The sequence below is a fragment of the Podarcis raffonei genome, chromosome 12 (genome assembly GCF_027172205.1).
Source record: "Podarcis raffonei isolate rPodRaf1 chromosome 12, rPodRaf1.pri, whole genome shotgun sequence".
Classification (NCBI taxonomy): Eukaryota; Metazoa; Chordata; class Lepidosauria; order Squamata; family Lacertidae; genus Podarcis; species Podarcis raffonei.
The window spans coordinates 24,270,874-24,296,088 of record NC_070613.1 but is presented as its reverse complement, the minus strand read 5'-3'; the positions used below and the strand labels follow the sequence as shown (position 1 = coordinate 24,296,088).

The following is a 25,215-nucleotide window of genomic DNA, read 5'->3' as shown; positions in this document are numbered from 1 at the left end:
TGCCTTGAAAATGAGTTTCACTAACTCATGTCTTCATTACCCTAGAAAGGTGCTCTGTCACCCACCCCACTGTTGCTGCCATCTTGGTCTGCCAGCAAGTCTCCATTCAGTTTTCATTTCCTTCCCACTGTATCCACCAGTCCAGATTGCTTATACTATTATTTCTCCTTGTATCACTGCAGCTCATTAAATGAAACTTGTATCCTGCTTCAGACTGATGGATCACATTGCAACAATTTCTATTTGATTAAAAAAAATGAATTAATTAAATTGCTTCTGCTTTAGAGGTTGGCATAGCAGACATGACATCATGTACTTTTGCTTCTGTCTTCTGATGATCTTTTCCCCAACTCATCAATATAAAATATCTTGATAGAGTGTTAGCTTTCTCTTGGGTTGATGCTAGAAAGCTGTAGAAATGTTTTTAGTGTACTGTAACTTGTAGAACAGGGCGAATTATGGTGTGTGTTTTTTAAGTATTAAAGCTCCATTTTTTGTGAAGCATCTACCTTGCAAATTATTTTCTGTTGAAATTTGACTGAAGGACTTTCTTTTTCATTATGCACTTAATAAACGGACAAAGTTACAAAGGTTCTTCTCCACTAAAACATTAACCAATTGAACAGCAATTATAGAGATTTGAACGACATGGATATTCAGTAGAGGCTGGTGCCCATTTGGACTCGCAGGGCAGAAGGCAGGGAAGCCAAGAGTAAGTGAAGCCAACACAAGTTGGCAGAGTTAAGCCAATGATAGGCAAAGCCCAACCAGCTCCAGTTTGTCCCCATCCTCCTCCCTGCTGACTTATACGAAGGCAACTCTGAGACAGACAGGAAGTGCAGCCCCTCAGTTATAAGTAAAAAAGTGGGGATGGCCGAGGGCACATTGAGTTTGGTGGGGCAATGCCCTACGTGCTCTGAAAGGATCAGCCTCCACTGGGCAGACACTTTCTCTTAGATCTCTATAACTTCATATTGTTGCCAGTACCAGTCTTAGCCTAATGGGCTGCTTCGTGTTTATTTTTAATGGGAAGACAAATTTTAATGAGTTGACTTTACCCATTTGATGTTTTCTAGGTAGCACCTTGACTTCAATAGAAGATTTAGCTGAGCTGGAATTTTTGGTGGAACACACTCAGCAATTCCGTCAACGAGAATTTTGGATAGGATTATTCAAAAATATAGATGGTGATTGCTTTACATTTAATATTTATTTTTAAGATAACAGATTTGTAATATTTATCCATGTATATAAGTATGTTAAAATATGGCACACATTTATTTCTTTATGAAATGAAAGAGCTCAGCTGGAAATACCGTCAGTGTTAGCAAACAGAGCTAGCAAATTCATCCCTGTTTGCATTTATGACTACTCTTGGCAAGCATTCAGGAAAAAAAACCTCACTCATGTTCAGAGTAATATCTCCTGGCATGTCCATTATCATTTTGCCTTCTGCCCCTCCAAGGGAATTGTCGTTTGCTTTCTTGTACCCTTTCCCCACATCCTAGTGCAAGCCATGGAAGAGAGGTGTCTAACAATAATTAAATCCACAATAAAAAGTCATGATAAAGAAGCAATATCAAACCATTGGAGAAACAACTTTAAGAAGAACATTTAAATTGGCTGCATGTTAAAACTTTTTTAAAAAATTAAATTACTGAAGAAAACAGAGAGTACTTCCAACCACATCATCTCAGTAGGCCAAAACTGTCTTTAAATCAAAAGCATGTAGTCCCTTCAGCGAGGGGGCAAAATGAGCCTTCCTTGGCAGGGAATTCCAAATCCTTGGAGCAGCTGTTGAGAAGGTCCATTATCAACTTCCTCTAAAATAGGCACCTGATGTAGGTGGGACAGATTAGAAGGGCATCTTTGGAAGATCTGCACACTTTTAAAATAGGTTAAGGTAGTCTTCAGGTTGCCTGATCCCAAGCCATTTATGACTTCTGCCTGAGTAAACATGCATTGCATTTGACTGCCTGAAACTTCCATATTGTCAGACTTATTAATAAAATTAGGGGGGAGAGATAGTTTCCTCTTCTCATTCTACTACTTGATTGTTAATTCAGTTCATTATATGAAGATAGAAGAGCTAGTCATTTGCCACCAAAACAGAGTTGTTGGGATTTGCTACTGATTTAGCAAAACAGTTTTCAAGTATGAAAAACATGTAATTCCTAGTTTAGAGAAAGGAGAACAAGAGGTTTAGCAACTGACAATGTTAATTATGGCTTTGATCTGAAGTGCCCCATCTTTCACAGGACACCCACATAACTTTATCAAAATGCTGTTTCTGAGAGCCAGCAGCCATTCGAAAATATATGGTTTGGGGACAAGGGGGGCAGTAATGGCAGAAATCAGAGATATCCTCACCATTTTTCACAAGCAGAAAAATGTAGGACATAAGCTTATATCAGCAATGTATTATACAATAATTGAGGTTGCATGCATATGTTCCAGACTGAAAAAGCTTCAGAAGAAGAACAGCAAGAATACTTTTAAAATGAATTTCCAATATAGAATGCATTGCAACGTGTTGCTCTTCCCTTTATAGTCATTATAACAATCATGTACTTTTGTAATTAGGAGAATGGGTATGGGAAGATAACACTGCACTGGATTTTATTAACTGGAAAGGTGAATACCCCATATTTGATCCAGAATATGAATTTATGGGACCCGCTTCTGGTCTTCCTGACTATTGGAACTATTGCATTTTCATGTATGGTGATAGTGGAGAGTGGATCAGGGGAGACTGCACACATTCGCGTGGATTTATTTGTAAAACAAACAAAGGTAAGACTTCAATGTTTATTATAGTTGATTTAGTGATACCTATGATACAAAGCAGTATCTGAACGCTGAGAAGACTTGCAGGTCTTTTTTCAGCCAGAATTCACTGGAACTCATTTCCAGCACCTGACAGGCGGGCGCCATTGCCATTATAAGAGAACAAGGGAGGCGTTCATGGTGAGTTCCGGCATCTCTTTTTCTAGAAAAATAGGACTGGAGACTTGTATAGAATCAATAATACACTCCTGTCTAACTGTTCTCTGGCTAGATTCATAGTACTAGAAGTATATCTTTATCTGTCCTCTTCTTAAATTTATCCATGAATTCACGTCTATGGTTCTGCTGCCCAGATGGGGTAGGTTTCCAGTTTCAAGCCTGAGTTCAAGGGACTGAGATGGCTTTTGTGGCCTTGGCATATGACTTATACCAGGAGTTGGACAGGAAGAGTGTGGCCCTGTTGGTTCTGCTGAACCTTTCAGCAGCTTCTGATACCACCAACCATGGTATCCTTTTGTGCTGCCTTGCTGGGATGGGACTTGGAGGCACAGTATTGGCTGTTGTGCTGTGTTGTCCCTCAGGGTTCTGTTCTGCCCCGCATGCTATTTAATATTTATATGAAACTTCTGGGGGCGGTTGTCTGGGGTTTCAGGGTTCAGTGTCACCCATATGCTGATGACACCTACCTAGCCCTATTTCTCCTTTCCACCTAAATCCAAGGAAGCTGTCTCGGTTCTAAACCATGCCTATCATCTGCAATGGACTGGATGAGGGCAAACGAACTGAAACTCAATCCGGCAAGATAGAGGAGCTCTTGGTCAGTTGGAAGGCAGAACAGGGAATAAGGATTCAGCCTGTGCTGGAATGGGTAACATGCCCCCTGAAGACATAGGTTCACAGTTTTGACATGCTTCTGAGCACAGATGCCTAGGTCACTCTGGTGGCCAGGAGTGCATCTCCGCAGTTAAAGCTAGTGCATGAGCTGCTCACATTCCTTGAGATATCTCATTTGGCCACACACCTTAGTTAAATCCTGCTTGGATTATTTTCATGTGCACTAAGTGGGTCTGCCTTTGAAAAGTGCTCAGAAACCTCAACTATCTCAAAGAGATGAAGCCAGACTCTTGACCATGGCTGATTATATAAGGGAGCATAGAAATCCCTTGTTACATTAGCTTCATTGTGTAATTTGCTATGGTATGTTTTATTGCCCCTTAAGCATATCCTTTATTTTACAGTTTTTGAAGAGGCAAGTGGAGTACCTACAAAAAGTACAGGTAAGACTGTTTTATGAAAATAACCAAGTTATAAGTATAGGCATGTATGTTATCTGGAGCACTGGACTAAACATCCCCCCCAAAAAACCTTCCAATTCAAAATTAAAGAGACAAATGTCTGAGGGTCTTTTGAGAGGTAGTGGACATCCTTAAAATCATAGAATCATAGAATCATAGAATCATAGAATCATAGAGTTGGAAGAGACCACAAGGGCCATCGAGTCCAACCCCCTGCCAAGCAGGAAACACCATCAGAGCACTCCTGACATATGGTTGTCAAGCCTCTGCTTAAAGACCTCCAAAGAAGGAGACTCCACCACACTCCTTGGCAGCAAATTCCACTGTCGAACAGCTCTTACTGTCAGGAAGTTCTTCCTAATGTTTAGGTGGAATCTTCTTTCTTGTAGTTTGGATCCATTGCTCCGTGTCCGCTTCTCTGGAGCAGCAGAAAACAACCTTTCTCCCTCCTCTATGTGACATCCTTTTATATATTTGAACATGGCTATCATATCACCCCTTAACCTCCTCTTCTCCAGGCTAAACATGCCCAGCTCCCTTAGCCGTTCCTCATAAGGCATCGTTTCCAGGCCTTTGACCATTTTGGTTGCCCTCCTCTGGACACGTTCCAGTTTGTCAATGTCCTTCTTGAACTGTGGTGCCCAGAACTGGACACAGTACTCCAGGTGAGGTCTGACCAGAGCAGAATACAGTGGCACTATTACTTCCCTTGATCTAGATGCGATACTCCTATTGATGCAGCCCAGAATTGCATTGGCTTTTTTAGCTGCCGCGTCACACTGTTGGCTCATGTCAAGTTTGTGGTCAACCAAGACTCCTAGATCCTTTTCACATGTAGTGCTCTCAAGCCAGGTGTCACCCATCTTGTATTTGTGCCTCTCATTTTTTTTGCCCAAGTGCAATACTTTACATTTCTCCCTGTTAAAATTCATCTTGTTTGTTTTGGCCCAGTTCTCTAATCTGTCAAGGTCGTTTTGAAGTGTGTTCCTGTCCTCTGGGGTGTTAGCCACCCCTCCCAGTTTGGTGTCATCTGCAAATTTGATCAGGATGCCCTTGAGTCCATCATCCAAGTCGTTGATAAAGATGTTGAATAAGACCGGGCCCAAGACAGAACCCTGTGGCACCCCACTAGTCACTCTTCTCCAGGATGAAGAGGAACCATTGATGAGCACCCTTTGGGTTCGGTCAGTCAGCCAGTTACAAATCCACTGAGTGGTAGCATAGTCAAGACCGCATTTTACCAGCTTCTTTACAAGAATATCATGGGGCACCTTGTCAAATGCCTTGCTGAAATCAAGGTAGGCTACATCCACTGCGTTCCCTTCATCTACCAGGCTTGTAATTCTGTCAAAAAACGAGATCAGGTTAGTCTGACATGACTTATTTTTCAGAAATCCATGCTGACTATTGGTGATCACAGCATTCCTTTCCAGGTGCTCACAGACTGTTTGCTTAATGATCTGCTCCAGAATCTTCCCTGGTATTGATGTCAGACTGACTGGGCGGTAATTATTTGGGTCCTCTCTTTTCCCCTTTTTGAAAATAGGGACAACATTTGCCCTCCTCCAGTCTGCCGGGACTTCGCCTGTTCTCCAGGAATTCTCAAAGATGACTGCCAGTGGTTCTGAAATCACATCTGCCAGTTCTTTTAATACTCTTGGATGCAGTTCATCTGGCCCTGGAGACTTGAATACATCTAGACTAGCCAAGTATTCTTGTACTATCTCCTTAGTTATTCTGGGCTGTGTTTCCTCTGCTGAATCATTTGCTCCAAATTCTTCAGGTCGGGCATTGTTTTCTTTATCGGAGAAGACTGAGGCAAAGAAGGCATTGAGGAGTTCAGCCCTTTCTGTGTCCCCTGTTTGCATTTCACCATCTTCTCCTCTGAGTGACCCCACTGTTTCTTTGTTCTTCCTTTTGCTACGAACATACCCATAAAAGCCTTTTTTGTTGCTTTTAACCTCTCTAGCAAGCCTGAGTTCATTCTGTGCTTTAGCTTTTCTGACTTTGTGTCTACACGTGCTGGCTATTTGTTTGAATTCCTCTTTGGTGGTTTCCCCCCTTTTCCATTTTTTGTACACATCCTTTTTTAATCTTAACTCAGTTAAAAGTTCTTTAGATAGCCACCCTGGCTTCTTTAGGCACCTTCCATGTTTCCGTCTCATTGGTATTGCCTGAAGTTGTGCTTTTACTATCTCCCTCTTAACAAACTCCCAGCCATCATGAACTCCCTTTCCTTTTAGTATTACTGTCCATGGGATCTCACCCAGCACTTCCCTAAGTTTTATGAAGTCGGCTTTCTTAAAGTCGAGAAATTGAGTCCTAGTATGCTTGGCTGCTCCTTTCCGCTGTATAGTAAACTTCAGAAGAGCATGATCACTCGCGCCTAATGATCCTTCCACTTCTACCCCACTAACCAGGTCATCAACATTGGTTAGGACCAGATCTAAAATGGCTGTTCCTCTTGTAGCTTCTCCCACTTTCTGGACAATGAAGTTGTCTGCAAGGCCAGTGAGGAATCTGTTTGACCTTATGCTCTTGGCTGAGTTTGACATCCAACAAATATCCGGGTAATTGAAGTCCCCCATTACTACTATCTCCCTTCCTTTTGCATGCTTGGCCATCTGTTCCAGGAAGGCATCATCTATGTCCTCCGTTTGGCTTGGGGATCTATAGTAAACTCCCACAATGAGGTCACTGTTATTCTTCTCTCCCTTAATTTTTACCCAAATGCTCTCACTTTGGCTTTGAGGTTCTAAATCTTGGATCTCTTCACAGGTATACACATCCCTGACATATAACGCCACTCCTCCTCCTTTCTTGTCTGGTCTGTTTCTCTGAAATAGATTGTATCCCTCCATTATTACATTCCAATCGTGGGACTTATCCCACCAGGTTTCAGTGATGCCTATTATGTCATATTTAGTTTGCTGTACCAAGAGCTCAAGCTCATCTTGTTTATTTCCCATACTTTGCGCATTAGTGTACAGACATTGAAGTCCATTAATCATTCCCCCGTGTCTCTTATTTAAGGATTTTTTCCTCCCACCACTAGGTCTGCGTGCTGTTTGCTCCATTCGGTCTATGACATTTGGATGATCATCTTCATCAATTGATAGACTCCTACCTTCAGGAGCACTGTCTCCCTCCCCCACATTAGTCAGTTTAAAGCCCTCCTGATGAGGTTTCTGAGATTTTTTGCAAAAACATTCCTACCAACCGTTGTGAGGTGCAGCCCATCGCTTGCCAGAAGTCCATCTTCAAGAAACTGCATTCCGTGATCTAAGAATCCAAACCGTTCCTGTTTACACCATTTGCGAAGCCAGTTGTTCACTTCCACTATTTTTCCCTCTCTCCCTGGGCCACGTCGTTCAACTGGGAGGACAGATGAGATGACAATTTGTGCATTTAATTGCTTCAATTTCCTGCCCAGAGCCTCGTAATCTCTTTTGATCTTCTGGAGGCTATTGCTTGCAGTGTCATTGGTTCCCACATGAACCAAGAGGAAGGGGTATTTGTCAGTGGGTTTTATGATTCCTTGCAGTCGTTCAGTTACATCTTGGATCTTAGCCCCGGGGAGACAGCACACTTCCCGAGACATCTTGTCAGGCCCACAGATCACTGCTTCTGTTCCCCTCAGTAGGGAATCCCCTATCACCACTACACGCCTCCTCTTAGGTCTGGTCGGGGTTCTTCCGTGAGCTGTCCGTTCCAAGGTCGCCTGCACATTCCCTGAAGACTGCCTTTGCTGCTCGTCTTCATATACCTGATCGACTGTAATGAGGGAGAGATCCTCAAATGGAGTCTGCTCTTCGTCTTCCATGCTAGGGGAAAGGACCTCAAAGCGATTGCGTATTTCTAAACAATCAGAGCAAACCCTGGGCCTCCTACTTCTTTGAGTCACGTTTCTCCATATATCTGGCTCCTGTGTTGGTGAACTAGCCTCCTTCTCAGGGGAGTCCCCTGTCTCCTCCTTGGTGGAGACGGTGTGCTCTGTTGCTTCCAAGAAGAGCTCCAGCTCTCTAATTCTTTGGAGCGTAGCTACACGTTCCTCCAGTTGCTGGACTTTGTCTTTTAAGAGGGCAATCAACATGCAATTGCTGCAGGTAAAGCTGCCTGCAACCTTTGGCAAGATGGCAAACATTGCGCAGGAACCACAGGCGACTGCAGCTGTTCCCTCACCCTCCATCTTGAGAAGGTGTCGTTGGGGGTGACTACAGCGGTCCTCCATCATAAAAAGCGTGAAGACAGGAATGACTGCTGGCAACCATTTACTCCCATCCCATCCCCCAAAAATTAATTATCCAGATGTAGCATTGTTCTAGGGCATTCTGGGAGGGAAACGGCAGCTGCCACACAGAAACAGAAGTGTCACTCCTCCTAGCTGCTTACTCACATAGGCTATGTTGAGGAATCGCTGTGCCAAACCCCTTCACACTAGTAACTGTAAGTTGTCACAGACTCCAAAGGCAAGCTTGTACTCTGATTCACTTCCATGTGGGAGCTTAATATTACATATCACAAATAGGACATAGGATGCAGGTTTTGTTTGTTTTTATCTGATCCGATTTTTCACAGAAAGAGTATATCTAGATTAAATTGGGGTGGAAGGGAGATATAGGTACTTTGATGTGAATGTTGTCATGTAGATGCTGCAAAATAAATCAAAAAAGCACAGGAGGAGCACTTATCCCACCACAGACCAGCACAGTCCTTTTTGGGTCCCACTATTATAACGCATGTGACAAGAAATGAGAAGAAAGCCCAGACCACAAAGAAAAAAGAATTGCCGGAAGAAATATCAACAGCCTCAGATATGCTGATGACCCAACCTTGATGGCAGAAAGTGAGGAGGAATTAAAGAACCTTTTACTGAGGGTGAAAGAGGAGAGCACAAAATATGGTCTGAAGCTCAACATCAAAAAAACCAAGATCATGGCCACTGATCCCATCACCTCCTGGCAAATAGAAGGGGAAGAAATGGAGGCAGTGAGAGAGTTTACTTTCTTGGGCTCCATGATCACTGCAGATGGTTACAGCAGTCAAGAAATTTAAAAACGCCTGCTTCTTGGAAGAAAAGCAATGACAAATCTAGACAGCATCTTAAAAAGTAGAGATGTCACCTTGCTGACAAAAGTCTGTATAGTTAAAGCTATGGTTTTCCCAGTAGTGATGTATGGAAGTGAGAGCTGGACCATAAAGAAAAAGAAGGCTGATCGCCGAAGAATTGATGCTTTTGAATTATGGTGCTGGAGGAGACTCTTGAGAGTCCCATGGACTACAAGAAGATCAAACCTATCCATTCTGAAGGAAATCAGCCCTGAGTGCTCACTGGAAGGACAGATCCTGAAGCTGAGGCTCCAATACTTTGGCCACCTCGTGAGAAGAGAAGACTCCCTGGAAAAGACCCTGATGTTGGGAAAGATGGAGGGCACAAGGAGAAGGGGATGACAGAGAACGAGATGGTTGGATAGTGTTCTTGAAGCTACCAGCATGAGTTTGATCAAACTACGGGAGGCAGTGGAAGACAGGAGTGCCTGGCGGTCCATGGGGTCGCAAAGAGTCGGACACGACTAAATGACTAAACAACAACAACAAGGGATGATGGAAGTTGTAGTCCAGAAACAGCTGGAGACCTAGGTTTGGTGAAGTTTGGTGAAGGCTGTAATAGTGCCATATCTCACATTTGGGTCTCATGTTCAATACAGCAGACTGGTGCTTCCCCCTCCCCCCAGGGTGGGAGACTCAGTAACATTCCCTTCTTGCACATGGTAACAAAAATGCAAAACAAAAAACTCTCTCTCTTAATCTCACATATTTAGCAGATACCAGAAGGACCAAACTTTCTAGATATACTTACGGTAGCCAAGCTGAGATATGACAAAGCTGTATTCTTCAATGCTGTGAATACTTATTAAATCTCCATCTTCTTCTCTGCAGGACCATAAAGCATTCTTCCATGTTTTAAGGTCTCTTATAAGTCTGTAACAGTGACCTGCAAATGCAGCCCAGCCATCTGGACATTTAATTGGTTTCAAGCCATCTAAAAAGAGATCAAATTTAAGATAGCATGACTGGAGGATTTTTTAAAAGAAGAAAGTGTGTTATGCTATTAGGATGTCATAGTCTCAATTCCTTAATTTGTGTATATAAAATATATCAGAGGCAAATCTGACAATCAATATTAACAAGACAGAGTAGCCAGTTCTTTACCATGAGGATATTATTGTCAATAGAATTACCAACAATTATTGTATTCAAATACATTTATTTCACCTATGGGAATGTGAGATTTGCTGTGTAATGGCGGCAACAGATGGGAATGCTACCTGTTAAGTTTAATAATACAGTTGATAACTTATTCTTAGCTAATGACAATATATCCTCTGGCATCTCAGTCCAATTGTCAGGGACTGGGCAGAGGAGGAACAGTGGAGACCGCTTCCCCAGCCTGACCCTTCTAGAGAAGAAGACAGTTCAGAATTACAACAGGGGTTTGAGGGAGGCCGCAGCTCAGAGGCAGATGAGGGGGAAAGTTGGGAAATAATGGGAGAGGAGGAGGAGGCAGAGCCAGAGCAGCAGCTGGCTGATACGTTGTTACTAGAAAGCATTCCAGACCCACCATCTCCCAGAACCGGGTGAGCCTTAAATATAGGAGAGCAAAGGGCTCAAAGACAAATGACCCTAAGCAGCTACCGTAGGGGTGGTGGTGCTGTTGATGAATGAGGAAGTGGGAACAAAGGAGGGGTGGAGATTTACTCGGGACAACGTCATTATTCCAAGAGGCTGCATTCCCAAGCCTCTCTCTGTGAATATTGAATGAAAAAGCAGATGGTAATGACTTTTTCTTGTCTTATCCGTTCCTCTGGTCCATGGGGTCACGAAGAGTCGGACACAACTAGACGACTAAACAACAACAAGTTAAAGTCCAAAGCTAGTAATTAAATTAAATTTACATTGCACTCACCATAGGTGCCAACTCCCTGGGGCCCTGGATGCCCGAGCACCCACAAAGTTCCCCATGAAGGGGCCGGGCACCCACTAATTTCATTGCCAGGGCCATGCATGCTTCATATCGAAGACCAGGCTGAGGAGTACAACCTGATGAAGAATGGTGGGAGCCTACCCCTCCCCCTGCTCATGGCCAGGATCCTGAAACTCCACAGGAGCAGTGGAGTAGTGTTGATTTGGAACAATGGTTCACTGAGGGGCACAGTTCGGAAGGCAATAGTTGGGCAGAACTGGGAGGTGAAAGCAAGAAGACCAGGAAGAGAGTGAGCTAGCAGACTCTCTTGCACTGGAAGATGTGCAGCCTCTCAGTCCCAAGGCTAGGAGATTAGAAAAGCTAGCTGTGCAAAAGGCTCAATGATTGAGAGGTCAGGTGGCCAGGAGACGAGAGGATGGAAGTGACTAGAGGGAAGTAGGAGGAACCTTAATTGGGAACACCTGCACTCTGAGAATGGTCGCTTGTTCCTTTGCTGCATTCATTAAACATTTCTATTACTGGTAAGAGACTGCTTACCAGTAATACCCTTTGGAGGGTTGCTGTCTTTCTGAAAGTGTTCATTTAGGGTTCCTATATGTCCGGAATTTCCCAGACATACACGGAATACTGCAGTCAGCAGCAGTGTCTGCGCGGAAATCGGGAAAATGTCTGGGGAAATCTGGGTGAATGGCAGCTCATGTTGGTAGTGACGTTTTTGCTGATTTCCCATAAAAATGGTTTTAAAATGGCTTTTTGAGATTTTGCAAAACAACTTTTCTGTCCGGATTTTCACCGTTTGAATATGGCAACCCTATGTCTTTAGTAGTGACATGGCAGGCAGAATCAACAGCTCAACCTTCTGTATGGGCCTGTATGGATGTTCTGCTGGGGAAAGTATTTGATGCTCTCTCTGTCTGTCTTACATATATATATTCCCCCCCCCCAGTAGAGCAAGATGATGTTCCAGAATTACTGCAAGGCAGACTGATGATGGTGGTTCTCCCAGCTCTCCTCATCGTTATTGCTGTGGGTGCTGCAGTCTATATTTTCTACAAAAGAAGACACAGACAGCCACAAACTTTACTAGCGGGTGTCGAGACCCTTTCGCATCAGGACAGCACAATAGTTTCTCAGAATCAGTACTCAGAATTTATTGTGGAGAAGCAAGAGGGGGATTAATACATTCAGGCACAAATGCTATGCACATTTACATAGGAGTAAGTGCCACTGAACTCAATAGGACTTACTTCTGAATGAGCAGGTTTAGGATTATACTGATAATTCATTTATTTCAAAGAAGTAACCATTGTTGGGAATTGTCCCAATATGCAGGGGCACTTTCTACAAATGGAGTCAGGATGTAGAATGCTCTGAATGTGTAATGTTTATTCAATAAAAATATATTCTATGCAGAGTATTTTCTACTGGAAGATTTTTTTTTCAAGCTAAGGATCATGTTGTTGGTATCGTTCAGTTTTGCCACAAAACAGTGAACCATTCACACATAAAGCCCTTTAAGAAAGCTAAGAACCCACTCATCAGGTAGGGGAGAAAAGAGCCAAGGATGGTGAACCTACTTCCTCCCCCAGGAGGACCTCCACTCTTCTTCTGAAGAGCCAGTTGCAGGTCCAGGCACCATGCTCCCCAATCCCCAACTCAGATAAATAAGAGACCAACAAGACTGGTTTGGATGAAAACAGGCCACACCTTTATTGAATACAGATGAAAGAAGTTTGGCTTGGGCATGGGGCATTCAAAATCCTTCTGGCCTGCCCGCTGGAAGTGACACATAGGTCAATCCAGACGGGGGTTCCTAAGACTTGCATCAAATAGCGTGACCCCCGCTGGGACTGCCATTTGGGGGAGTGCCTTCGGCCCTGGCCCTCCCTGGGCGTGTGGACATGACCATTCCCCCTAGATCCCTTTAACAGGCTCCCCCAGCTTTTGGAGAGGCAGGCGGAGACTACAACTTCCCCTCCATCCAAGACCACGGATTTCCCCAATGCTCAAGTCCAGTTGTGACGGTTGCTATGAGGCAGGCAAAACCATCGGGTCAGAGGCACTTTGCCCAGTGGACAAATTCCTGTAAAGAACAGCGACCACCGTAGCCACAGCAAAATCCTTGACTATCAGCCTAAACCAAGGGTGGGTGGGGAAACCCGACGAAGGGACAAACAGGTGCAGGCTGCTTAAATGGCCAAGGGGTGGACCCAATGGAAGCCTTCCCGCTCTGTCAGCTCCACCCCCTGGCACAGCCCACGCCTCAGCCTGCATCACCATTCACCAAATCAGGGTGCAGGCTAGGATCCGGCTCCTGATAGGAAGGGCACTGAAGCCATGGTTCCGTCATCAGGACCCTTGTGGAACCTCTGCCGTCCTGCAATGCTGCCACACCAAAAGGGGTGAGTGGACTTGTCAGGATTCACAAAGGACTCCATATGTGCAGCCAAGGTGCTGATACAGAAAGAGCAACTGCATGCAAAACAATTCCTTGTATATGCAGTTTGTTTCCATCTGGATTGTGCCTCAGCCGTTTTACTTGTTTGGATGCCTTTCTGATGAGAGCTTAAAGCTCTACACTTTTCTTTGCTTCCTTCAGTGTGATAGAGAAAGCTTTCTTTGCTCCCTCAACCCAGAAACTCACATTGGCTGCTGCTCTCAGCATAATGAGGCCAGGAGGACACAGAGTGCAATGAATTAGATGCTACTGGGCGGGGTGGAGAGGCTTTCAAAGGAGAAGGAAGTTTTCAGTGGCATCTAGTCGTGATGGCTATGTTACTTCCATTACTGGAGGCAGAATTCCTCCGATCACTCACCACGAGTGAAAGAAGACTGTTGGACTCATGTCTTGCTTGTGAGGTCCCCATCACAAGCACTGGAGGGCCACCCTGAGAATAGAATGCTAAATGGGCCTTTGGTTGATCAAGCAGGCCTCTTCTTATCAGTGGGGGAAACTTGATTCACAGTTACTCCCCCTGCCCACCACAAAGTCTGTGTATTTTGTAATATGAAGGCAAGAGTGGGAGCAGAGCTAGCAGAGGTAGCAGGGAGGGTTACAGCACTTAAACACAATATTGAAAACAACTGAAAACAACTAACAATTATTAAAATGAGGTGGGCCCTCAAAAATACCTCAAAGGTCAAAAGCCAGGGGAAAGTGGTGTGTTTTCAGCATCCTCCAGAAGCAATATAATGAAGGTGCTATGTGCACCTCTGTGGGGAAGGAGTTCCACAGTTTAGCAGCTGCCAGAGAGTGCCTTCTCCTGGCTACCTTCGCCTCTGAGGGTGGGGGAACTACCAAGAGCTGTTCTCTGCCGATTTCAGCAGCAAAGTGGTCTGTATGGAAGGAGGTGGTCATTGAGATATTTGGGGCATGAGCACTTTGAATTGGGCCCAGAAATGAACTGGCTGCCAGGGCAGCTGTTTTAAACGGGTTATATGCGATACAAATGGAACCCCAGCCAGCAATCTGGCTGCTACATTTGGACCAACTGAATTCTCCAAGACATCTTCAAGGACAGCCCTATGAACGTCTCCTGAGAAGTAAGTCTCATTGATTTTAATGGGCCTCAAATGCGTAGGTGATTGCAACCTAAAGGTTCTTTCTGGTCGTAAGCTTCCATTGTTGGCATCAGACACCGACAGGGAAGTAATTCTTGCTAAATAATAAATAATAAAAAGGTAGACTCCATTCGCCCCAGTTATCTGCACAGGTCCAGGCTTGATTCACAATCACAGCAACAGGGTGAAAACTGCTTCTATGTTATCAGGGTTCCATGCTGCTCTGAAAATACAAATCTGATTCCTGGTTGAACTGATCTGATTGTGTGGTAGTTGCCAAATCTAGTAGTACACTTTTCCAGGTATTGCTACTGCTGGTGTTTATCACAATCTGCCTAGCCACATGGAAAAGAAGTTAACAGGAGGGAGGGTTCACCAATCGCTTTCTGATTATGATCCTCTTGTTAGACCTCATTATAAGTTATATTGCTGATTACCTGATGGAACTGGCTGCATTATTTTCTGTTGCTTACACTCCTTTCAGGCACATTGGATTATTTAAAAACATTAAACTACATATCTCAAGATGTATATTTGTGTCAAAGAATGTAGTTTTAATAGCACCAAATTTTTCTAAGCAGCAGGATGTTGCTGGTAATACAAAAATGTTTGAGAAGAACAGTAACTTCTCAATAGATTCTTAGGGCATCCATTGTTATGAGCTCCTTTTATGACCCTCAGCTACTACAACAGCTGCAACTGTTCCTGTGCTGGGATAACTTTGCCTTACTAGTTCATACCCTCCAACATTTCTCCGATGGAAATAGGGACATCCCGTTCCATAATGATAATTTTACTATTTATACCCCACACATCTTACTGGGTTGCCAAAGCCACTCTGAGCCACTTCCAACATATATAAAAACATAATAAAACATTAAACATTGGGGGGGGGGGAAACCCTTCCCTATACAGGATTGCCTTCAGACAGCTCAGGGGTCCGATAACTCCATACCCTCCAACATGTCTCCAATGAAAATAGGGACATCCTAAGGAAAAGCAGGACATTCTGGGATCAAATCAGAAACCAGGACAGCTTCTCTAAATCAGGGATGTCAGTGGAAAATAGGGGCACTTGGAGGGTCTGCTAGTCTTCAAGATTGGACTGCAGTGGACTCTTTGTGGGTCTTTCTTTAAGTCTTGTCTGGAAACTACAAACATCTACAAAGTTAATGAATACATAACTACTAACTATGTGAAACATCAGTATGCACAACAATTTTACAGAACAGTCCTGCATCTCATGGGTGATGAATCATCTTTCCCAGAGAGCCACATTTCTTCATGGTTTGGGGCTGCATACAAGCATTTCCTTTTCTTTTATAAATTCTTCTGAATTATCTGGTAATGGGCTAACCAGGCACCAACTCAGCAATTTGAATGAAAAAAAATCATTTGACCACTTTTTCAAAATATTCAGGAAACTTCATAACATCGCAGATGACTTTCACTTCTCAATTCTTTTGAACTCTTTATACTTTGCGGTTGATCCACATTTTCCAGATGTGATTGAGGAAGGAACTAGGCAGTGCTTACCAAACAGAACAGCTGCCCCATGTCCCCCAATCTCCTTTGAACATGTTGCTCTTTATTTGCTTCCTGGTGTTATTTCCTTCTCTAGAAATGCACATTGGTTGTTGCTGGTGAAGACGAAAAACAAAACAAAAAACCCATACTGCTTCATGATGCCAAGAGAACACAAAGTGTGCTGAATCAGATGCTACAGAGGGTGCTATCGATGGAGGAGAAGGTGGTCAATGAGAAGCCACGATGATGATATTACCTGTAGTATCAGAAAGTGTATGTGTCTGATTAAGAGCTGCTGAGGACCACTGCAATTGCATCCCCCTTGTAGGCTTCTCACAGGATCTAGTTGGCCACTATACAAATAGGACTAAATAGGCCTTTGGTCTAACCAAGCAGGGCTCTTTTCCTAGGAAGGGGAATTTGCCTACACAGTTGTTCACCACCCTCCAATGTCTGTATTTCCTGTAATGTGAAGTAGACATTGGGATCAGAGCCAGCTCCACCATTAAGCTAAGGTGACAGTTGTTCAGGGGCAGTGGCATCAAACTTCTGCCTCTGCATCCGAAGCCCCATGACCATTGTCCCTTAGTGGAAGCCAGAGCTGTGTGTGCTACATGGCCTGTCCTGGCCTCACTAAACTAGCCTGTTGTGTCAGGCACAGTGCAAGCTGCTGTTTCATTGCCAGTGTTGAAGGAAGATTCGACTGCCATTCCAGTTGGCCTCTGTATGTGGAATACAGAGAAGCAGTGGGGCAAGAGCTTGGTAGTTTTAGACCCTGAACTTAATGGTTTCCCAGGCTCCTCCATTCAGAAAGCTATTTGGATTACTTCAGTTGTGAAGCACAGAATAAACCTTTCTCTCACCATTCCATTCTTTACAGTTGCTTCTACATTCCTGACATCTTATAGCAAAACTACCACTACTGCTACTACTTCTACTACTACTACTACTACAAAGCATTTCGTAAACCCTGGGGGGGGGGATAATATGGTGAGAATGTGCAGTTTAGCCTTTTAAACTTAGTTAAATCATAACAATATCATGAGTTAATGACCATAGGAATAAAATGGGGTCTCACATACATTGTCTCTCTTACACACTGTGCCAACAGATTCTCACTCTGTGACTTTTGAGCAACTTAACAACAAGCATCCACAGCAAGAACCATCCAACCTGTGATGGCTGGGACTCGGGCTCGGAGCCAGAGGAGTCTCAGTCCGCACCGGATCCTTTGCCTCAGGAGGCAGCTGAACCTAGTCTGGGGCCTGATTCTGAAGAGCCTCAGTCTGCACAGGTTCCCCTGCAACAAGCACCAGCTGGGCCAAGTCAGGGGCCTGAGCCTGCCCTGGCTCCAGATGCAGGGATTACCTTGTTGCCTCCAGCTGGGCAATCACTTACAGCTGCTCCACTACCAGTTGGGTCAGGAGAGGCTGAGGCGGCCTCTGGGTCTAGTAACCTGCCGACATCTCCCGAGCTGCAGAGACTGAGAGGTCTGAGAGAAGGAGAGACCTGAGTACTCGCAGGAGGAGTGCTCGCCTTCGGGTGAGACAGGGAGGTGATCAGGACCAGCCGTTACCCTGACAGAGATAAAAGGCTGCTGGACCCTGCCCCAGGTTGCAGGAGCAATGTTGCTGTTTCCCAGAACCTGTCTGTGATCCTGTGCCTGGTTTCCTGCCTCGTGTCCTGCCTTGGCCCTGTCGGACTGACTCCTCGTGGAACCCTTGGATTCAGGACCGGACCAGGACCGCATTACTCAGGTTACCTCCGGGCCCAGCACACAACCCTTGTCCATAGCAACAGAGCAAAAAACAAAAACTAAAGACAAAAGAGGGTGGTGTTTCTCTCCCCTTCCCAGTCACGAGGAAACTTCTGGGCCTCAAAGGGCTGATGTTGGCTATCTGCTTATGATGGAAGTCCATGACAAGAGATGTTATTCCCAACCACCACTTCAACTTGCTTGGCTTACATCTGACAACCATACTATAGGGATGGGGAACCTCAGGCCTAGGGACTGTGGTCCTCCAGAACCGCTAACTGACTCTTGGATCTTTCCCCCAGCCACACACACTTCCCAGCCACTGGCCCTGTTTTGTACCCCCTCCCCCTTGAGTATTTTGCCTGTCTAGAATGTGTTGTTGAAGTATGAAATTAACATTTGCTGCTCCACCCACTAGTATGTGGTCCTTTGAAAGTCTCCTAGAACAGAATATGGCTCTCAGTCTGAAAAATGTTCCCCATACCTGTTATGGATCAAGACTAGATTACTTCTCTGTCAGGCTTCTTGGAATCAGATCCCTCCCCCGGTGGCAGTAATTATGCAGATCAAAAGAAAGTTCTTACCAGATAAGTTCTTACCAGATAAGTTCTTTAATAATCACAGCAAGATACAAAGGAAGATATAGCATGCTAAAAAATGTGTTGTTCCCAGTAAAGGTTTTCCCTCTGTCCCCATTAATCTATGTCATTCCTATGTCGGGTAATCTGATCTTGTTACCTTTGTGCTTCCTGTTCTATCACTCTCAGAGCCCATCTAGTCTTAGGCAAAGGTGGAGTCAGGAATGCTTTCCAAGGACACTGAATCTGCCAGCTGTCTCTCTCTCCTGGTGTTTCCTCTTCTAGCTGCTCCTCACCCAATATTTCCCAGCTTTTCCACTCTGGACTATGCCCTTCTGCAAACCACTGTTCTAAATCAATACTGTCCTTCTGCCCTTGGAAAGGTTCAGAAAAGTGGGGGGCTCCCACTATTCCTCCTCAGTCCACTCCCTGACTGTCTCCTTCCACAGTGTTTCCTCTACAGGAGGAAGTGAGCACTGGAACAATATAATTATTTAATATGAACCATTAACAGTGTTTTTATCTAAATTGCAAATGCAAGGATTTTCCATATACAGTGGTACCTTGGGTTACATACGCTTCAGGTTACATACACTTCAGGTTACAGACTCTGCTAACCCAGAAATAGTACCTCAGGTTAAGAACTTTGCTTCAGGATGAGAACAGAAATTGCACGGCAGCAGCGGGAGGCCCCATTAGCTAAAGCGATGCTTCAGGTTAAGAACAGTTTCAGGTTAACAACGGACCTCCAGAACGAATTAAGTACGTAACCAGAGGTACCACTGTATAAGCTGATTTACATCACTGTCACAAAATTGAAAGGACTCCAGTAAACACATGAACATTGTCTACAATCACTGTAAGGTCTTCACTGTAGCCACACAGTTGCTCTCTCTCAATCAAGGATCCAACTCATTTAGGAGCTCAGAGAGCACTTAGAATACTCTAGTGGAATCTCCCCATGTTAAACCTTTTCAACAATACACACAGACATTCTCCATTTCAGCGTCAATTAAACAATTATACTTAACATAGTGTTCAGAACATTATTGCCTCCAACTGTGGAGGCAGAGCATAGCCATTATGGCTAGTGACGATTGATAGCCTTTTGATCTGCCTCTGGTCCTTTTCATCTTCATTTCCTGAGGCCAGAATCAGACCTCCAGCTATCGGCTCTCTCAGAGCTTGGCCATGGCTTAAAAGCAGCATAGTTATCAATGAGGATCTCCCATGTACATTCTTCCTTAGCACTATGTACTGTTACCTTGTTTTGTTAGCTTGTGGAGTTCTACCAGCCTAAATAACTAAATAACTCATGGGTTTTCTGCAGAAATAGGTCTTTTCCATGGAAGCTGGTTAGCAAAAGTGTGTGTGTGTGTGTGTGTGTGTGTGTGTGTGTGTGTGTGTAAGAGAGAGCCTAAGTACCAGCCTAAGTGATGAGAAACGAATCTAAATATCCCAAAGATGATATGCAAAAATAGATCTTTTCCGTGGAAGCTGATGGGTTAGCAAAAATCTGTGAGTGAGTGTGTCTGTGTCAGCACACACACACTGCAATCCGTTTGTACTACTACAATGAATTTCATGTCAAACACAGAAGTGAAAATTTCATTCTGCCTGACTCATTTATGAAGTACTTGAAAAGCAGCAAACTCTGATTTGTCTTATTTCCATGGGAGTGGTGTGATAGGTTTGGTTGTGGCCAATGTCTTCCTTTTGGCTCCTAAATCTCTTGCTCCTCATCCAGCCAGCTTTTCAGGTATCAGGTAAGCTCTTCTTCACTTCCATCACCATTGTTACCTTAGCAATAAGTGGAGCTGCATCTTTCACATAATTTTATCTGGTGAAATTTAAATCATCTTCAGAAAGTTAATGTTGTACAGCTAGGAAGTTAAATACATGAAATGTTAGATTCAAGGTTAATTGGTTTAACATTTTTATTGTTTATAACCATAAAAAGGTGTGGAAGTTATTACAATAAATTAATGGCTAACATAGTTTTGAATACAATTTATTTATTTGTGTTCTATTGTTGAAATAAAGAATTTACTTCTTTCCCTTCTTTTCCCCGTTACTTATTTTTGCACGATACAGATATAAATTGTAAATATAAGATAAATATTTTTTGATCTAACAATATTACACAAGCAATATATCCAACATCTGCATTTACATCATAAAATAGCATCTGATTTATATATCACCGATATCCTTTGCACGGACACAAAGCTATTTGATCTAGTGGAACCTTCCATCAGTGAAATAGGGAAAGGGGCAACATTTGCCATTTCTCACTCCCCTTGCATCTCCCTCCCACCCCCATGTGCCAAAGATCCCCCAAGAGGGTTGGGGTCTTCCCTATTCGGCTAAGGGAGGGCTCTGCTGGATCAATGAGCTTTCCTTCAGTGTGAAGGACAATACTGCTTACAGCCCTTTGAAGCCTCTTTCTCATGAAGGGTCCCTTTACCTTTACCTAAATGAAAATATATGGCACAATACAAGGGTCATATGTTTTTCCCTGCACAGTTAAATTCTTGGGGATTCGGATGGAATTGGCATCAGAGAGGGAAAGGATCAACTCACTCTTTCCTATCTGCACACCAAGTTGGCCCCAGCACTGTGGTTTTAACAAAATAGAAAGATGTTAAGGGAACCAATTTCAGATCTCACACATGCCTACTTTGTCCTTCAAACACATTAAAGAAATATAACATAAATATATTTCTGTTGGCATGGTTGAGGGTTTTTAGAAGTTTTATTTATAAAGATTTAAAAAAACAAACAAAACAAAACCTCACCATGAAAATGAAATGTTGCTTAAAAATAGATACCAACAACAATAGTTAAAGGTAAAGGGACCCCTGACCATTAGGTCCAGTCGTGGCCGACTCTGGGGTTGCGGTGCTCATCTCGCTTTATTGGCTGAGGAAGCCAGCATACAGCTTCCGGGTCATGTGGCCAGCATGACTAAACCGCTTCTGGCGAACCAGAGCCGTGCACGGAAACGCCGTTTACCTTCCCGCCAGAGCGGTACCTATTTATCTACTTGCACTTTGACGTGCTTTTGAACTGCTAGGTGGGCAGGAGCAGGGACCGAGCAACGGGAGCTCATCGCGTCGCGGGGATTTGAACCACCGACCTTCTGATCGGCAAGTCCTAGGCTCTGTGGTTTAACCCACAGCGCCACCCGCGTCCCTTGCCAACAACAATAGCATAGTATTTAGAATAAAATAAGCTGCAAGCTATATCTGCCACAAAGAATCAAAATTAGTGACTTATAAATGGAATAGTTTATTGACCACTGAATAATAAGGCACTGTACTGGATCATGAAAATAAAGTACAGTATTAACATGAAAGGCATTTCTCCCTTTTCTCTTTCAATATTACTGCCTCTTATTCTGAATCCTGGTATTACCATTCTACCAGTGGTTGGGATATTGGAAAGTATGTGGAACTTCCTCCCTAGTTTCCTATTCTTCCTCTCTTGATTTTACAGACAGTGACAGCTTTCTGATATATAATGAAAACCTCAAGCTCTGTATACAATCTCAGAAATCTGGTTCCATCATCGTAGACAACTGCGATGAGGATAATGAGGGGCAACACTTCAAGTGGGTTTCCGATGACCAGATTTTGAACATGGCAGTGAAGTTGTGCCTGGCAGTGCCTTCCAAGTCAAACCTGGTTGCCCTCACCCTCTCCCCCTGTAATGAGACGACTGAACTTCAGAAATGGGAATGCAGAAATGACAGCCTCCTTGCACTTGAACAGGGGGATTTGTTTTTAAATCCCGAAAGTGGCCAAAAAAGTCGTCTTATACTTTCTAAAGTAGCCACCAGCAAGAGTACCTGGAAGATCTATGGAACAAAAGACAGCCTGTGCTCTAAGGCCTATGAAGGTAAAATTCAGAGAATCTGTCCTCTTTCTCTAGATGACCAGATGGTCAAGGCTGACATAGACATGGTGCTAACCACATAACTTCAAAACATATCCAAAGAAAACCCATCTTGTAGCAGTCATGGGAGTCCAGTTTTCATCAGCACCAGTGCAAAGGGAGAGCAGCTGTTTAGCCCTGTTTGTTTCTGTCATGGTTATGACATAAATGTATCAGCCCAGCCTCTTTATCTCTCTGACCATCTCTTTCTATATCTATCTAACACACACACACACACACACACACACACACACACACACTAGCATCTTACTCTTTCCTTTAACAAAGTACAGTGGTACCTCGGGTTAAGTATTTAATTCGTTCCGGAGGTCCGTTCTTAACCTGAAACTGTTCTTAACCTGAAGCACCACTTTAGCTAATGGGGCCTCCTGCCGCCACGCCACCAGAGCACGATTTCTGTTCTCATCCTGAAGCAAAGTTCTTAACCCAAGGTACTATTTCTGGGTTAGCGGAGTCTGTAACCTGAAGCGTAGGTAACCTGAAGTGTATGTAACCCGAGGTACCACTGTAGTGATAATCTGCATCCAGCCAAATTCAAGTACTGTACTAAGAAAGCTTTCATGTCATATTAGAAGTGGATGGCTTTATTTTTTGGTCTTGGAGGCCCAACACTTGAAACACAAAATGCTGCTACCAGGACTGGGGTCTCTGAGCTGTAGACCTGGAGGTTCAAGGGTAGCGATGGTGTGTGTGTGAAATTCTATTCAGTTTGCATTTAAAGCTGAATCCACCACATCTGCACTTTTGAAAAGCAATACGAAAACTGAAACACAGCTACCCTTCAAAATTTTCTAAAATTTTTCGATATTGTTCTCCGAGTATTCACAAAAAGGCATCTAATAGGAAAGCGTGCATTAAAAAAAGAATATATATGTGAAAATAACATACAAAATGCATTATGTAAGGGAAACTGCAAAAAAAGTGCATTAGTCAAAACTGCATATAAAAAATGTGTGCATTAGGAGAAATTCATACTAAAATCACGGAGAAATCTTATGAGGATTTTTTAAAATAAAAAATTGCTGAATCTCTCCTTCCACAGTAGACAAATGCACCCTTTCCAATAGATGTTTAAATGATGTTTTGAAACTGTAAGAATTACCCGGGTGGGGGGACATGCAAGGATAGAAATATAGCCCAACAGTATCAATTCAATTTCTATTAGTTCCATTTGTTTCATTGGTTCCACTAGTTCCATTTGCCTGAGCAGGAAATGCTTTCACTTCCTTTGCATTGCAACAAGGGGCCAGATTTACCAACACTGGGTGGTTGGTAGCTTTCTGTTTATTTCGCAACTCTACTCCTGTGTAGAAATTTCATGATGGGCACCAGAGTTTAAGTATGCATAGCATGCAGCCTACTTCAAAAAGACTTAGGAAGACAGCAAGATACTTTGTACCATGTCAAAACTTTGGCTCATCCACATCATATTGTCAGCAGCTCTCCAGGGTTTCATTCAGAAGTCTTTCCCAACCTTTCCTAGGGACACCAGGGACTGATGATCCACTTCAATTAAAAGGGAAGTTGCACATGTGCATTCATGCAACAGAATGAATGTTCAAAACCTAGTTAATGTCAATGGGGAAGCCTGTCTACACAGAAAGTCAACATATGCATCTGAGTATATCTGGCATTCTGTGTTGAGGACTTTGTCTTCATCTCTTCTGCTTACCAACTTCTGTTCTTATCTCATAACAGATCAAAATTATTTCATCATTGCATCTACTCAATTTTCTTTTAGCTCTGTATACCTTAGAAGGCAATTCTTTTGGAGCCCCCTGTATGTTTCCATTCAAGTATCGGAATGAATTGTATGCTCAGTGCATAAGAGACAATGATGAACATGGGCGACTTTGGTGCGGAACAACTGCAGATGTGGATAGAGACTCTTTAACCGGATATTGTCCAGCGAAAGGTAAACAAAAAGGGTTTGTTTGAGCCTTTGGCATTGTGCATTTGTTGCTTAGAGGAATGTTCGTCTTAACAAAGAGAAAAGCGAACTAGTCGTTATTATATCTGTTCTACAGGTTGTGCAACTTAAGAAGAAAATGGGGAGAGGGATCTTTCTCCTGTGAATCAGAACAAAATGAATTGTCAGTAATTTCAGGGTCCCCTTACAGGATCAGGCTCACACTTCTTCAATTGAAAGGAACAGATGTCAAGCCAAAAGCAAGGTCCACAGTAGAGTTGGCAAACTGCTGTATGCAGGGTATAGCCAGTTTTCCTCTGGCCCTCTCATCTCCTTTGAGCCAATCAGCTGTTCAGTGGGGAGCAGCTTAGATGGAAAAGGATTTTGATATTCTCCAAAGTGTGCAATTGCAGGTCTTTCCCCTGCTGCAAGAAGATCAAAGCAGAGGGAGAAATGTCTTGGCAGACTTCTGTCCCTTGCAAATAGGCTTTTGCATTTTTTTTTCAGTTGCATACCTGCAATTTTCAGGATGCACTTACAGCTTGACATTTGACACATTGAATAGGCATAAGGCAGGGCTTGTAGTTTACCTGCACATTGACCTTCTCTGTATTGTTTTCATGGGATTACTGCACGGCTGCCAACAGAGAAGGGGTCAGATTTTGGGGAGTCAGCTGGGGCCCTAGACTCTTAGCTTTAATTTTTAAAAGATGGAAGCCAGTTGGACAGGGGTGACTAAAGACTCTTTAAGCGGACATTGTCCAGTAAAAGGTAAAACCAAGTTTGTTTATTTATAATATACAGTTTTAATTTTTTTTAAAAAAATCACGGGGAGTACAACATATAAGAATAAGCCAGGC

At 43.5% G+C, this 25,215-nt stretch overlaps 2 protein-coding genes across 2 annotated transcripts in view; both read left to right on the top strand.

Annotated features, from left to right (window-relative positions):
- Positions 1-12,472, top strand: part of LOC128398421 (macrophage mannose receptor 1-like) — a 48,011-nt gene extending 35,539 nt beyond the window's left edge. The window contains exons 27-30 of the mRNA XM_053359473.1: positions 1,077-1,187; positions 2,584-2,793; positions 4,026-4,064; positions 12,014-12,472. Coding sequence (XP_053215448.1) covers positions 1,077-1,187; positions 2,584-2,793; positions 4,026-4,064; positions 12,014-12,246 — 593 coding nt within the window. The 3' untranslated portion in view covers positions 12,247-12,472. The remainder of the gene's footprint in view (positions 1-1,076; positions 1,188-2,583; positions 2,794-4,025; positions 4,065-12,013) is intronic.
- A 7,634-nt stretch (positions 12,473-20,106) lies between these two features.
- LOC128398384 (macrophage mannose receptor 1-like) overlaps positions 20,107-25,215 on the top strand; it is a 50,825-nt gene continuing 45,716 nt past the window's right edge. The window contains exons 1-3 of the mRNA XM_053359395.1: positions 20,107-20,255; positions 21,988-22,389; positions 24,188-24,361. Of these exons, the coding sequence (XP_053215370.1) occupies positions 20,195-20,255; positions 21,988-22,389; positions 24,188-24,361 (637 nt within the window). The 5' untranslated portion in view covers positions 20,107-20,194. The remainder of the gene's footprint in view (positions 20,256-21,987; positions 22,390-24,187; positions 24,362-25,215) is intronic.